The sequence below is a fragment of the Pseudophryne corroboree genome, chromosome 8, assembly GCF_028390025.1.
Source record: "Pseudophryne corroboree isolate aPseCor3 chromosome 8, aPseCor3.hap2, whole genome shotgun sequence".
In the NCBI taxonomy this organism is placed as follows: domain Eukaryota; kingdom Metazoa; phylum Chordata; class Amphibia; order Anura; family Myobatrachidae; genus Pseudophryne; species Pseudophryne corroboree.
Genome location: NC_086451.1, coordinates 6583049 through 6599293, shown reverse-complemented (window position 1 = coordinate 6599293; position 16245 = coordinate 6583049). Strand labels below are relative to the sequence as shown.

The following is a 16245-nucleotide window of genomic DNA, read 5'->3' as shown; positions in this document are numbered from 1 at the left end:
ACCATGGACGTATATTTATACCCGGAACCCCAGCTGCCACCACTCATATCAGTGACGTGTATTTATACCTGGAACCCCAGCTCCCACCACTCTTACCAGGGACGTATATTTATACCCGGAACCCCAGCTCCCACCACTCATATCAGTGACGTATATTTATAGCCAGAGCCCCAGCTCCCACCACTCTTATCAGTGACGTGTATATATACCTGGAACCCCAGCTCCCACCACTCTTATCAGAGACGTGTATTTATACCTGGAACCCCAGCTCCCACCACTGTTATCAATGACGTGTATTTATACCTGGAACCCCAGCTCCCACCACTCTTATCAGTGACGTATATTTATATGTGGAACCCCAGCTGCCACCAGTCTTACCAATGACGTGTGTATATATACCTGGAACCCCAGCTCCCGCCACTCTTATCAGTGACATGTATGTATATCCGGAACCCCAGCTCCCACACTCTTATCAGTAACATGTATGTATATCCAGAACCCCAGCTGTCACCGCTCTTACCAGTAACATGTATATATATCCGGAACCCCAGCTCCCACCATTCTTATCAGTGACGTGTATTTATACCTGGAATCCCAAATCCCACCACTCTTATCAGTGACGTGTATTTATACCCGGAACCCCAGCTCCCGCCACTCTTATCAGTGACGTGTATTTATACCTGGAACCCCAGCTCCCACCACTCTTATCAGTAACATGTATGTATATCCGGAACCCCAGCTGTCACTGCTCTTCCCAGTAACATGTATGTATATCCGGAACCCCAGCTCCCACCACTCTTATCAGTGACATGTGTATATATACCTGGAACCCCAGCTGCCACCACTCTTATCAGTGATGTGTATTTATATCTGGAACCCCAGCTCCCACCACTCTTACCAGTAACATGTATATATACCCGGAACCCCAGCTGCCACCACTCTTATGAGTGACGTGTATATATATTTGGAACCCCAGCTCCCACCACTGTTATCAGTAAAATGTATATATACCCAGAACCCCAGCTGCCACCACTCTTCTCAGTGACGTGTATTTATATCTGGAACCCCAGCTCCCACCACTCTTACCAGTGACATGTATTTATACCCGAGACCCCACCACTCTTATCAGTGACGTGTATTTATATCTGGAACCCCAGCTCCTACCACTATTATCAGTGACGCGTGTATGTATATATATATATATATATATATATATATATATATATATACACCCGGAACCCCAGCTCCCACCACTTCTATCAGTGACATGTATTTATACCTGGAACCCCAGCTCCCACCACTCTTATCAGTGACGTGTATATATACCTGGAACCCCAGCTCCCACCACTCTTACCAGTAACATGTATGTATATCCGGAACCCCAGGTCCCGCCACTCTTATCAGTGACGTGTATTTATACCTGGAACCCCAGCTCCCACCACTCTTATCAGTAACGTGTATTTATACCCGGGACCCCAGCTGCGACCACTCTTATCAGTAACATGTATGTATATCCGGAACCCCAGCTCCCACCACTCTTATCAGTGACGTGTATTTATACCCAGAACCCCAGCTCCCACCACTCTTATCAGTGACGTGTATTTATACCCAGAACCCCAGCTCCCACCACTCTTATCAGTGACGTGTATTTATACCCAGAACCCCAGCTCCCACCACTCTTATCAGTGACGTGTATTTATACCCAGAACCCCAGCTCCCACCACTCTTATCAGTGACGTGTATTTATACCCGGAACCCCAGCTCCCACCACTCTTATCAGTAACGTGTATGTATATCCGGAACCCCAGCTCCCACCACTCTTATCAGAGACATGTATGTATATCCGGAACTCCAGCTCCCACCACTCTTATCAGAGACATGTATGTATATCTGGAACCCCAGCTCCCACCACTATTATCAGTGACGTGTATTTATACCCGGAACCCCAGCTCCCACCACTATTATCAGTGACGTGTATTTATACCCGGAACCCCAGCTCCCACCACTCTTATCAATGACGTGTATTTATACCCAGAACCCCAGCTCCCACCACTCTTATCAGTAACGTGTATGTATATCCGGAACCCCAGCTCCCACCACTCTTATCAGAGACATGTATGTATATCCGGAACTCCAGCTCCCACCACTCTTATCAGAGACATGTATTTATACCCGGAACCCCAGCTCCCACCACTATTATCAGTGACGTGTATTTATACCCGGAACTCCAGCTCCCACCACTCTTATCAGAGACATGTATGTATATCTGGAACCCCAGCTCCCACCACTATTATCAGTGACGTGTATTTATACCCGGAACCCCAGCTCCCACCACTATTATCAGTGACGTGTATTTATACCCGGAACCCCAGCTCCCACCACTCTTATCAATGACGTGTATTTATACCCAGAACTCCAGCTCCCACCACTCTTATCAGTAACGTGTATGTATATCCGGAACCCCAGCTCCCACCACTCTTATCAGAGACATGTATGTATATCCGGAACCCCAGCTCCCACCACTCTTATCAGAGACATGTATGTATATCCGGAACTCCAGCTCCCACCACTCTTATCAGAGACATGTATGTATATCTGGAACCCCAGCTCCCACCACTATTATCAGTGACGTGTATTTATACCCGGAACCCCAGCTCCCACCACTCTTACCAGTTACGTGTATTTATATCTGGAACCCCAGCTCCTACCACTATTATCAGTGACATGTGTATATATACCTGGAACCCCAGCTGCCACCACTCTTATCAGTGATGTGTATTTATATCTGAAACCCCAGCTCCCACCACTCTTACCAGTAACATGTATATATACCCGGAACCCCAGCTGCCACCACTCTTCTCAGTGACGTGTATTTATATCTGGAACCCCAGCTCCCACCACTCTTACCAGTGACGTGTATTTATACCCGAGACCCCACCACTCTTATCAGTGACGTGTATTTATATCTGGAACCCCAGCTCCTACCACTATTATCAGTGACGCGTGTATATATATATATATATATATATATATATATATATACACCCGGAACCCCAGCTCCCACCACTTCTATCAGTGACATGTATTTATACCTGGAACCCCAGCTCCCACCACTCTTACCAGTAACATGTATGTATATCCGGAACCCCAGGTCCCGCCACTCTTATCAGTGACGTGTATTTATACCTGGAACCCCAGCTCCCACCACTCTTATCAGTAACGTGTATTTATACCCGGGACCCCAGCTGTGACCACTCTTATCAATGACGTGTATTTATACCCGGGACCCCAGCTGCGACCACTCTTATCAGTAACATGTATGTATATCCGGAACCCCAGCTCCCACCACTCTTATCAGTGACGTGTATTTATACCCAGAACCCCAGCTCCCACCACTCTTATCAGTGACGTGTATTTATACCCAGAACCCCAGCTCCCACCACTCTTATCAGTGACGTGTATTTATACCCGGAACCCCAGCTCCCACCACTCTTATCAGTAACGTGTATGTATATCCGGAACCCCAGCTCCCACCACTCTTATCAGAGACATGTATGTATATCCGGAACTCCAGCTCCCACCACTCTTATCAGAGACATGTATTTATACCCGGAACCCCAGCTCCCACCACTATTATCAGTGACGTGTATTTATACCCGGAACTCCAGCTCCCACCACTCTTATCAGAGACATGTATGTATATCTGGAACCCCAGCTCCCACCACTATTATCAGTGACATGTATTTATACCCGGAACCCCAGCTCCCACCACTATTATCAGTGACGTGTATTTATACCCGGAACCCCAGCTCCCACCACTCTTATCAGTAACGTGTATGTATATCCGGAACCCCAGCTCCCACCACTCTTATCAGAGACATGTATGTATATCCGGAACTCCAGCTCCCACCACTCTTATCAGAGACATGTATGTATATCTGGAACCCCAGCTCCCACCACTATTATCAGTGACGTGTATTTATACCCGGAACCCCAGCTCCCACCACTCTTATCAGAGATGTGTATTTATACCTGGGACCCCAGCTGCGACCACTCTTATCAATGACGTGTATATATACCTGGAACCCCAGCTCTCGCCACTCTTATCAGTGACGTGTATTTATATCTGGAACCCCAGCTCCCACCACTCTTACCAGTTACGTGTATTTATATCTGGAACCCCAGCTCCCACCACTCTTATCAGTGACGTATATTTATATTTGGAACCCCAGCTCCCACCACTCTTACCAGTGACGTGTATTTATACCTGGAACCCCAGCTCCCACCACTCTTACCAGAGATGTGTATTTATACCTGGGACCCCAGCTCCCACCACTCTTACCAGTGATGTGTATATATACCCGGGACCCCAGCTCCCTCCACTCTTATCAGTGACGTGTATTTATATCTGGAACCCCAGCTCCCACCACTCTTACCAGTTACGTGTATTTATATCTGGAACCCCAGCTCCCACCACTCTTATCAGTGACGTATATTTATATTTGGAACCCCAGCTCCCTCCACTCTTATCAGTGACGTGTATTTATACCCGGAACCCCAGCTCCCACCACTCTTATCAGTGACGTGTATATATACCCGGGACCCCAGCTGCGACCACTCTTATCAGTGACGTGTATTTATACCTGGAACCCCAGCTCCCACCACTCTTACCAGTGACGTGTATATATACCCGGGACCCCAGCTGCGACCACTCTTATCAGTGACATGTATTTATACCTGGAACCCCAGCTCCCACCACTCTTACCAGTGACGTGTATATATACCCGGGACCCCAGCTGCGACCACTCTTATCAGTGACGTGCATTTATACCCGGAACCCCATCTCCTCCTCAGTTGCTCATGAGCAGAAGAAGGGACGTTGCTGAGACGCTGTGGGTGGGGGTCTGTGGTTGTGCATGCCCAGCATAATAGTACTATAAGATGAGGTTGCATTTCATTCCTTTGTAGAGGTTCCTGGGTGGAGGAGACCCCTTGTCCCAGCACCCCATGTCCCTTCCCACGTACTCACCACCGCAGGGAGAAAAGCCTCCGTGAGAATGAATCCAGTGATCCAGCTGACCACCACACACAGGCCAGAAGCCACTCCTCGGGCTTTCAGCGGCAGGATCTCCGACATCAGGAGCCAGGTGATTGGCCCCCAGCCAAAAGCGTAGCCTGAACAGGAGACGGTGCAAGTGGAAAACAAATGTCAGGGGGTCTCTACTCACAGCCTTATAGCGCAGGCCTGGCCAACCTGTTGCTCTCCAAACTGTTGTGAAACTACAAATCCCAGCATGCCGTGTCATAGTTTTGTTATTAGGGAATGATAAAACTGTGGCAGGGCATGCTGGAACGTGTAGTTTCACAACAGCTGGAGAGCCACAGGTTGGCCAGGCCTGTTATAGAGTATAGAGAATGGGGGTCATTCTGAGTTGATCGCTCGCTAGCTGCGTTTAGCAGCCGTGCAAATGCTATGCCGCCACCCTCTGGGAGTGTATTTTAGCTTAGCAGAATTGCTAACGAAAGGAAGGCAGTGCGGCTACAAAAAAAAATAGTGCAGTTTCAGAGTAGGTCCAGACCTACTCAGCACTTGCGATCCCTTCAGACTGTTTCGTTCCTGTTTTGACGTCACAAACACGCCCTGCGTTCGGCCAGCCACGCCTACGTTTCCCCAGCCACTCCTGCGTTTTTATCCGGCATGCCTGTGTTTTTACACACACTCCCCGAAAATGGTCAGTTACCACCCAGAAACACCCACTTCCTGTCAATCACTCAGCAGCCAGCAGTGCGACTGAAAAGCGTTGCTAGACCTTGTGTGAAACCGCATCAGATTTTGTGAAAGTACGTCGCACGTGCGCACTGCGCCCCATACGCATGCGCAGAAGTGCCGCTTTTTCACCTAAACGCGGCGCTGCAAACGAATGCAGTTAACGAACAACTCGGAATGACCCCCAATGTGTATGGAGTTGTGGAACGTGTGGGGGGATATAATCTATCTATCTAATCTATCTATCCATATCTCATACATAGCAATGTTTAGAATTCATATTAATGTAATGTATAGTATATACTATGTAGTAATGTATAGATTAATGTAATGTATAGTATATACTAGGTAGTATACGTAGTAATGTATAGATTAATGTAATGTATATTGTATATATAGTTATGTACAGAATTCATATTAATGTAAGATATTGCATACATAGTAATGTATAGTCCCCTATAGCACACATAGTAATGTATAGTCCCCTATACCACACACAGTAATGTATAGTCCCCTATAGCACACACAGTAATGTATAGTCCTCTATAGCACACACAGTAATGTATAGTCCCCTGTAGCACACCCAGTAATGTATAGTCCCCTTTAGCACACCCAGTAATGTATAGTCCCCTATAGCACACCCAGTAATGTATAGTCCCCTACAGCACACACGGTAATGTATAGTCCCCTATAGCACACACAGTAATGTGTATTCCCCTATAGCACACACAGTAATGTATAGTCCCCTATAGCACACACACAGTAATGTATAGTCCCCTATAGCACACACAGTAATGTATAGTCCCCTACAGCACACACACAGTAATGTATAGTCCCCTATAGCACACACAGTAATGTATAGTCCCCTATAGTACACACAGTAATGTATAGTCCCCTATAGCACACACAGTAATGTATAGTCCCCTATAGCACACACAGTAATGTATAGTCCCCTATAGCACACACAGTAATGTATAGTCCCCTATAGTACACACAGTAATGTATAGTCCCCTATAGCACACACAGTAATGTATAGTCCCCTATAGCACACACAGTAATGTATAGTCCCCTATAGCACACACAGTAATGTATAGTCCCCTATAGTACACACAGTAATGTATAGTCCCCTATAGCACACACAGTAATGTATAGTCCCCTGTAGCACACACAGTAATGTATAGTCCCCTATAGCACACACAGTAATGTATAGTCCCCTATAGCACACACAGTAATGTATAGTCCCCTGTAGCACACACAGTAATGTATAGTCCCCTGTAGCACACACAGTAATGTATAGTCCCCTGTAGCACACACAGTAATGTATAGTCCCCTATAGCACACACAGTAATGTATAGTCCCCTACAGCACACACACAGTAATGTATAGTCCCCTATAGCACACCCAGTAATGTATAGTCCCCTATAGCACACCCAGTAATGTATAGTCCCCTATAACACACACAGTAATGTATAGTCCCCTATAACACACACAGTAATGTATAGTCCCCTATAACACACACAGTAATGTATAGTCCCCTATAGCACACAGTAATGTATAGTCCCCTATAGCACACACAGTAATGTATAGTCCCCTATAGCACACACAGTAATGTATAGTCCCCTATAGCACACATGCTGGTACTATGCACTGTGGTTGTGCAGACACTAACGCTTTCCAGCCGGCAGCAGAGAACCAATCCTGTGGCTGGAGACTGCGGGCGGTTGGGGTAACGCAGGGAAGCGTGATCACACATCAGAAGCCAGGAGAAAGGGGCCGTTCCCACCTACCTAACACATACAGCATGATGCATATGATGGGGATCACCCCGAGATAGTTTGTAGGGTCCGTCACATGCTCGGAGGGGTCCGTCGTCGTCAGGTTGGTGGAATTCTGCTTTTGGTCTATGGTAAAATGAATGTACAAGCCCATGGAGAGCGAGGAGACCAGCATGAGAGAACCTGCGGACGGAGAGGGGACAGCGGCGGTCAGCGAGGATCTGCGCGCTGGTCTGTACGTACGCTTGCCGAGGTCAGACACTTACTGGACGTGAAGAGCAGGATCTTCCTCCCAGCTTTATCCATCACCGTGGCGGCCACCAGCACCGAGATCAGCCTGACCAGCCCGACGAGCGCAGCGTCGTATCCCCCTTTCTGATGTGCGGGAGAGGACATGTGACAATTCAGAGATCGTCCACCTGTAGAACCCCCCCCCCCCCCTCCCGACACAAAGGGAACAGGTTCTCCCAGCGCTGCGGGACAGATACAGACTCACACAATCATCCCACTGGTTCCATAGCGGGATATCTGCCCCCTACACCGTGGCGCTGCAGCTCTCTCTAGATATACCTTGGCATTGTGCCTTCGTTATCACTAATTACATTATAATTCCCAGGGCTGCCTGGCTGCAATATATTACCCAATCTACAGTCCTCGCCAGTCCTGAGGGTACCCCAAGCAGGTCATGTTTTCTGGATTCTTTTAGTCATGAGCATGTGAGTTCATTTATTTTGATGGCTCAGAGAGAAATCCAGAAAACATGACGTGTTGGGTGAAAAGCATGGGTAGAACTGGCAGCATAACTTTATACATTGGAAATATAAGAATATTAGCAGCCTCGGGGAACCTAGGTGCCGGTGGTGTATTACAGCTGCATGGTACCTCAGGTGTTGCATGTTTTTCAGCACTTTCCCATAGTGCACTACAAGTCCTAGCGGTGGATATTGACACTTGCCATGCTATGAACAGTGGCATGCCCAACCACTTAAAGTGGCCAGTGCTTGCTGAGACCTGTAGTCCACCATGTGAAAATGCTTTATTATGCAATACCCACACCCGTTAATGTGTGCCTTGGCTTTTTCTAAGACTGGAGGGGGCACTTTTTTTTTCTGCCTCAGTCCCACTAGGGGGCCCCGTGCTGAGTGGGCTGTGGCTGGCCTGTTATGGCACGGGGCCCTAGGCTGCTGTTCTGCCACCAAACTCCGTATAGTTCTTGTGTCGGCATTTTCCGGGTAACCTCGTGCTTTCCTTCCCCCCAGTTTTTGTGACATTAGCCCCAGGGCAACCAAGTTCCATGGTGACTATAATCATCAACTAGGATCCCCCGCCAGGGGGGAGGCCGCTGCTGCCGGTACAGACGTATATACAGAAATACACCCTCACTGACTGTACTGCCACTACACCGGCCTAACCCAGACACCACACACTACATAGGGAGACTCTGTCCTGCACATGTGATGCATGGGAACAGAATACCTCTTACACCCAGCGCTACAGCCGCCGCACAGTGTAGTGACGCACAGTAACAGCCTCACAGTGTAGTGACGCACAGTAACAGCCGCACAGTGTAGTGACGCACAGTAACAGCCGCACAGTGCAGTGACGCACAGTAACAGCCGCACAGTGTAGTGACGCACAGTAACAGCCGCACAGTGTAGTGACGCACAGTAACAGCCGCACAGTGCAGTGACGCACAGTAACAGCCGCACAGTGTAGTGACGCACAGTGTAGTGACGCACAGTAACAGCCGCACAGTGCAGTGACGCACAGTAACAGCCTCACAGTGTAGTGACGCACAGTAACAGCCGCACAGTGCAGTGACGCACAGTAACAGCCGCACAGTGTAGTGACGCACAGTAACAGCCGCACAGTGTAGTGACGCACAGTAACAGCCGCACAGTGCAGTGACGCACAGTAACAGCCGCACAGTGTAGTGACGCACAGTGTAGTGACGCACAGTAACAGCCGCACAGTGCAGTGACGCACAGTAACAGCCTCACAGTGTAGTGACGCACAGTAACAGCCGCACAGTGCAGTGACGCACAGTAACAGCCGCACAGTAACAGCCTCACAGTGTAGTGCCGCACAGTAACAGCCGCACAGTGCAGTGACGCACAGTAACAGCCGCACAGTGTAGTGACGCACAGTAACAGCCACACAGTGCAATGGCGCACAGTAACAGCCGCACAGTGCAGTGACGCACAGTAACATCCGCACAGTGCAATGGCGCACAGTAACAGCAGCACAGTGCAGTGACGCACAGTAACAGCCGCACAGTGTAGTGACGCACAGTAACAGCCGCACAGTGCAATGACGCACAGTAACAGCCGCACATTGCAGTGACGCACAGTAACAGCCGCACAGCGCAGTGACGCACAGTAACAGCCGCTGCACAGTGCAGTGACACACAGTAACAGCCGCACAGTGTAGTGACGCACAGTAACAGCCACACAGTGCAATGGCGCACAGTAACAGCCGCACAGTGCAATGGCGCACAGTAACATCCGCACAGTGCAGTGACGCACAGTAACATCCGCACAGTGCAATGGCGCACAGTAACAGCCGCACAGTGCAGTGACGCACAGTAACAGACGCACAGCGTAGTGACGCACAGTAACAGCCTCACAGTGCAGTGACGCACAGTAACAGCCTCACAGCGCAGTGACGCACAGTAACAGCCGCACGGTGTAGTGATGCACAGTAACAGCCGCACGGTGTAGTGACGCACAGTAACAGCCTCACAGCGCAGTGACACACAGTAACAGCCGCACAGCGCAGTGACGCACAGTAACAGCCGCACGGTGTAGTGATGCACAGCGTAGTGACGCACAGTAACGTTCATGTACAGGAAATCCAGCACCAGTGCTCACCAGAATGGCATTGGTCCTGTTAAAGATGGGCTCCAGGTAGGTGAGTATGGGGTTGATGCCGGACAGCTGCTGCAGGAACCTCATCAGTGTGGCGATGAGGATGGGTTTGTAGTAATGCGGATCCGAGAGCTCGCTGCAGGTCAGAGAACTGTTCTGGAATAGAGAGAGATGGTGTCAGTAATATCAGCTCCTCCTCACCGTGCAATGAGCACCTTAGGCCAGGTGACACCACGCGTTACCCGCCCGGGCCGAGTCCTGTCAGTGCCCAAAAAGTTATTGAACAAAAACCATATATGGAAAGCAAAAACTCACAACTTTATTTTATGGTATTTCGCTCCCACCTTTTACCAGGCACCTCTGACATTTAGAGCGGCATATCCTAACGTCACTAGACTGAGGAATCTGATTGGACGGCTGACATTACCAACAATTCCCTAATGGCTGGGCATTGACAATTGTCCAGTCTTGAAGAGTCCTATAACCACCAACCAATACCCGGAGAGGCCCCCATCTATATACTGAGTCCCTGTCTCAGTTCTATGCAGAAAATACTCCCAACCGTTCATCAGTGAGAAACCGCTCACTATTACACAGAATGTAGCGCGGCAGTCGCAGAGGTTTCTGGTAGAGCGGTGGTTGAGGAACAGATGTTATAGGTCCTACAGGGCACAATGATCCTAATAACTATGTGATCTTTCAGGGACAGACCCTCTCTGGGAGCCTGAGCACTGGAAATGACCATATTGCAGGTACATGACATGGCGAAACGCGTGGTAATACCGTCTTCAGGATGCTATCCTTAATCCTTTGGAACTCTCCTTTGTAGGCAGTGTTGGCCCCTCGGAGCCAGAGCAGGGCCTCCAGGGCCTTTTCGTCTTTGCCTTTTGATATTAGGAAGCGCGGGGAGTCGGGCATGAAGCACAGGAGAAGAAGCATTACAACGACGGGCACCTCCCCAGCTATCGCCAGCCAGCGCCATGGCAGCACGAGGCCTGCGGAGACAACAATGAAGATATTTATCTACACGTGAAAGGCCATTGGAACCAATGACGTGTGTGTCACATGGGGATCTAGTCCATGGCTTTGTAGACGCTAATAGCAGCAATGCTCCATTAGGAACAGAGAGCAGAGCATGGATTATTCAATGCGCCAGACACTGTGCGACTCTGCTAGCGCCAGGCGTCCCTTTTGCGTCTTTCTACCCCAAAATGCATCCTAGTCCCAATGTGATGCAACCGAGTCTCTGAATCTGTGTACGCAGTGCTACGGTGCAGCGGCCGCGACTTATTTCCACGCCAAGTTCTGTTGTGCTTCATATACACACTCAGTCACACACAGATATACAAGTGTCACATATCTAATTAATCAGCACAGTCTCCTGGTGCGTCCTAGCCGCATCATAGTGCGGCAAAGATGCAATTTTGGGTAAAAAAAAAAGGTGTCTCATGGCGTGTTGTGGCGAATTGTATACGACTGAATTTACACATCTGTCATTGTATGTTAGGGTAACACAAATAAAGGTGGAGGTCCCCTTTAAGTTCAGCTAGGAACGCAGAGAACGTTTGATCAGGATTATACTCACCGAGTGCGTACAGGACCAGCGCGCCGCAGACAGCCAATAACTGGGGGCAAGCGCCCAGCGCACCTCTTACTCCTGAGTGGGAAATCTCTGAAATATACACCTAGAACACAATATAACGAGACACTTTACACATGCCAGAGTCTAACACACATGATAGAACTGACAATACACAATGTTTTGTGTGAGACAATTTATTTATTGTTTGTGTGAACTGTAATTCGGGTTTTTAATGATACACATTTATTGTATTTTATGTTCTTACTGGGGGGTGGAATAACCTCATTCGTCTCTGTGGGGTTTTGGTACAAATCCTTTCACTCTACATTGTAACGAATACAGGAGGAAAATGGATTTCCTGCGTCACGCTGCCAATAAATGATCTGGTACGCTGCATGTAACCATGCCACTATAGCATACAAGGGCTCCTCTGTCCCCAAACACACGGGGGCGTCCTCAGTCACATCCCCCAGCTATTTCTGTACTGCACCACAGGATGTGTTGGAGCTATTCATTAACATATGAATATAGGAGAAAGTAACCTCTGCTGTGTATAAATGACTCGTTATCCAGCGTGTTTATTCCTGAAATTATTAAATCAGGAGCAGCGATTACAGATTTCATATAGAATGAAGCGTAACTTTCCACGGGCCTATTCCACAGTGTGCACAATTCATTCCAGGGCCTCTCAGACTCAGGAGGCACTGACAGTCCAGGTTTCATGGATAGCCCTGCATTAGAGGACATCTCTGCTGGCAGCAGGGACAGAAGAGACCCTGACTGCCCACTGGTGGAACATTGCAGCTGCGTTATACAGGGATGGTCACTGTATGTATCCGGAACATTGCGGCTGCGTTATACAGGGATGGTCACTGTGTGTATCCGGAACATTGCAGCTGCGTTATACAGGGATGGTCACTGTATGTATCCGGAACATTGCAGCTGCGTTATACAGGGATGGTCACTGTATGTATCCGGAACATTGCAGCTGCGTTATACAGGGATGGTCACTGTATGTATCCGGAATATTGCAGCTGCGTTATACAGGGATGGTCACTGTGTGTATCCGGAACATTGCAGCTGCGTTATACAGGGATGGTCACTGTATGTATCCGGAACATTGCGGCTGCGTTATACAGGGATGGTCACTGTATGTATCCGGAACATTGCGGCTGCGTTATACAGGGATGGTCACTGTATGTATCCGGAACATTGCAGCTGCGTTATACAGGGATGGTCACTGTATGTATCCGGAACATTGCAGCTGCGTCATACAGGGATGGTCACTGTATGTATCCGGAATATTGCAGCTGCGTCATACAGGGATGGTCACTGTATGTATCCGGAACATTGCAGCTGCGTTATACAGGGATGGTCACTGTATGTATCCGGAACATTGCAGCTGCGTTATACAGGGATGGTCACTGTATGTATCCGGAACATTGCAGCTGCGTTATACAGGGATGGTCACTGTATCTATCCGGAACATTGCAGCTGCGTTATACAGGGATGGTCACTGTATGTATCCGGAACATTGCAGCTGCGTTATACAGGGATGGTCACTGTATGTATCCGGAATATTGCAGCTGCGTTATACAGGGATGGTCACTGTATGTATCCGGAATATTGCAGCTGCGTTATACAGGGATGGTCACTGTATGTATCCGGAATATTGCAGCTGTGTTATACAGGGATGGTCACTGTATGTATCCGGAACATTGCAGCTGCGTTATACAGGGATGGTCACTGTATGTATCCGGAACATTGCAGCTGCGTTATACAGGGATGGTCACTGTATGTATCCGGAACATTGCAGCTGCGTTATACAGGGATGGTCACTGTATGTATCCGGAACATTGCGGCTGCGTTATACAGGGATGGTCACTGTATGTATCCGGAACATTGCGGCTGCGTTATACAGGGATGCTCACTGTATGTATCCGGAACATTGCAGCTGCGTTATACAGGGATGGTCACTGTATGTATCCGGAACATTGCAGCTGCGTTATACAGGGATGGTCACTGTATGTATCCGGAACATTGCAGCTGCGTTATACAGAGATGGTCACTGTATGTATCCGGAACATTGCAGCTGCGTTATACAGGGATGGTCACTGTATGTATCCGGAACATTGCAGCTGCGTTATACAGGGATGGTCACTGTATGTATCCGGAATATTGCAGCTGCGTTATACAGGGATGGTCACTGTATGTATCCGGAACATTGCAGCTGCGTTATACAGGGATGGTCACTGTATGTATCCGGAATATTGCAGCTGCGTTATACAGGGATGGTCACTGTATGTATCCGGAACATTGCAGCTGCGTTATACAGGGATGGTCACTGTATGTATCCGGAACATTGCAGCTGCGTTATACAGGGATGGTCACTGTATGTATCCGGAACATTGCAGCTGCGTCATACAGGGATGGTCACTGTATGTATCCGGAACATTGCAGCTGCGTTATACAGGGATAGTCACTGTATGTATCCGGAACATTGCGGCTGCGTTATACAGGGATGGTCACTGTATGTATCCGGAACATTGCAGCTGCGTTATACAGGGATGGTCACTGTATGTATCCAGAATATTGCAGCTGCGTTATACAGGGATGGTCACTGTGTGTATCCGGAATATTGCAGCTGCGTTATACGGGGATGGTCACTGTATGTATCCGGAATATTGCAGCTGCATTATACGGGGATGGTCACTGTGTGTATCCGGAATATTGCAGCTGCGTTATACAGGGATGGTCACTGTATGTATCCGGAACATTGCAGCTGCGGTATACAGGGATGGTCACTGTATGTATCCGGAACATTGCAGCTGCGCTATACAGGGATGGTCACTGTATGTATCCGGAACATTGCAGCTGCGTCATACAGGGATGGTCACTGTATGTATCCGGAATATTGCAGCTGCGTTATACAGGGATGGTCACTGTATGTATCCGGAACATTGCAGCTGCGTTATACAGGGATGGTCACTGTATGTATCCAGAATATTGCAGCTGCGTTATACGGGGATGGTCACTGTATGTATCCGGAACATTGCAGCTGCGTTATATAGGGATGGTCACTGTATGTATCCGGAACATTGCAGCTGCGTTATACAGGGATGGTCACTGTATGTATCCGGAATATTGCAGCTGTGTTATACGGCGATGGTCACTGTATGTATCCGGAATATTGCAGCTGCGTTATACAGGGATGGTCACTGTATGTATCCGGAACATTGCAGCTGCGTTATACAGGGATGGTCACTGTATGTATCCGGAATATTGCAGCTGCGTTATACAGGGATGGTCACTGTATGTATCCGGAACATTGCAGCTGCGTTATACGGGGATGGTCACTGTGTGTATCCGGAATATTGCAGCTGCGTTATACAGGGATGGTCACTGTATGTATCCGGAATATTGCAGCTGCGTTATACGGGGATGCTCACTGTATGTATCCGGAACATTGCAGCTGCGTTATACAGGGATGGTCACTGTATGTATCCGGAATATTGCAGCTGCGTTATACAGGGATGGTCACTGTATGTATCCGGAACATTGCAGCTGCGTTATACAGGGATAGTCACTGTATGTATCCGGAACATTGCGGCTGCGTTATACAGGGATGGTCACTGTATGTATCCGGAACATTGCAGCTGCGGTATACAGGGATGGTCACTGTATGTATCCGGAACATTGCAGCTGCGCTATACAGGGATGGTCACTGTATGTATCCGGAACATTGCAGCTGCGTTATACAGGGATGGTCACTGTATGTATCCGGAATATTGCAGCTGCGTTATACAGGGATGGTCACTGTATGTATCCGGAACATTGCAGCTGCGTTATACAGGGATGGTCACTGTATGTATCCGGAACATTGCAGCTGCGTTATACAGGGATGGTCACTGTATGTATCCGGAATATTGCAGCTGCGTTATACATAGATGGTCACTGTATGTATCCGGAACATTGCAGCTGCGTTATACAGGGATGGTCACTGTATGTATCCGGAATATTGCAGCTGCGTTATACGGGGATGGTCACTGTATGTATCCGGAACATTGCAGCTGCGGTATACAGGGATGGTCACTGTATGTATCCGGAACATTGCAGCTGCGCTATACAGGGATGGTCACTGTATGTATCCGGAACATTGCAGCTGCGTTATACAGGGATGGTCACTGTATGTATCCGGAATATTGCAGCTGCGTTATACAGGGATGGTCACAGTATGTATCCGGAATATTGCAG

At 48.5% G+C, this 16245-nt stretch overlaps 1 protein-coding gene across 1 annotated transcript in view; it reads right to left on the bottom strand.

Annotated features, from left to right (window-relative positions):
- Window positions 1-16245, bottom strand: part of SLC2A6 (solute carrier family 2 member 6) — a 31871-nt gene that overhangs the window by 3131 nt on the left and 12495 nt on the right. The window contains exons 4-9 of the mRNA XM_063935847.1: window positions 11995-12094; window positions 11193-11404; window positions 10413-10565; window positions 7809-7917; window positions 7555-7725; window positions 5030-5175 (exon numbers count right to left, since the gene is read on the bottom strand). Coding sequence (XP_063791917.1) covers window positions 5030-5175; window positions 7555-7725; window positions 7809-7917; window positions 10413-10565; window positions 11193-11404; window positions 11995-12094 — 891 coding nt within the window. The remainder of the gene's footprint in view (window positions 1-5029; window positions 5176-7554; window positions 7726-7808; window positions 7918-10412; window positions 10566-11192; window positions 11405-11994; window positions 12095-16245) is intronic.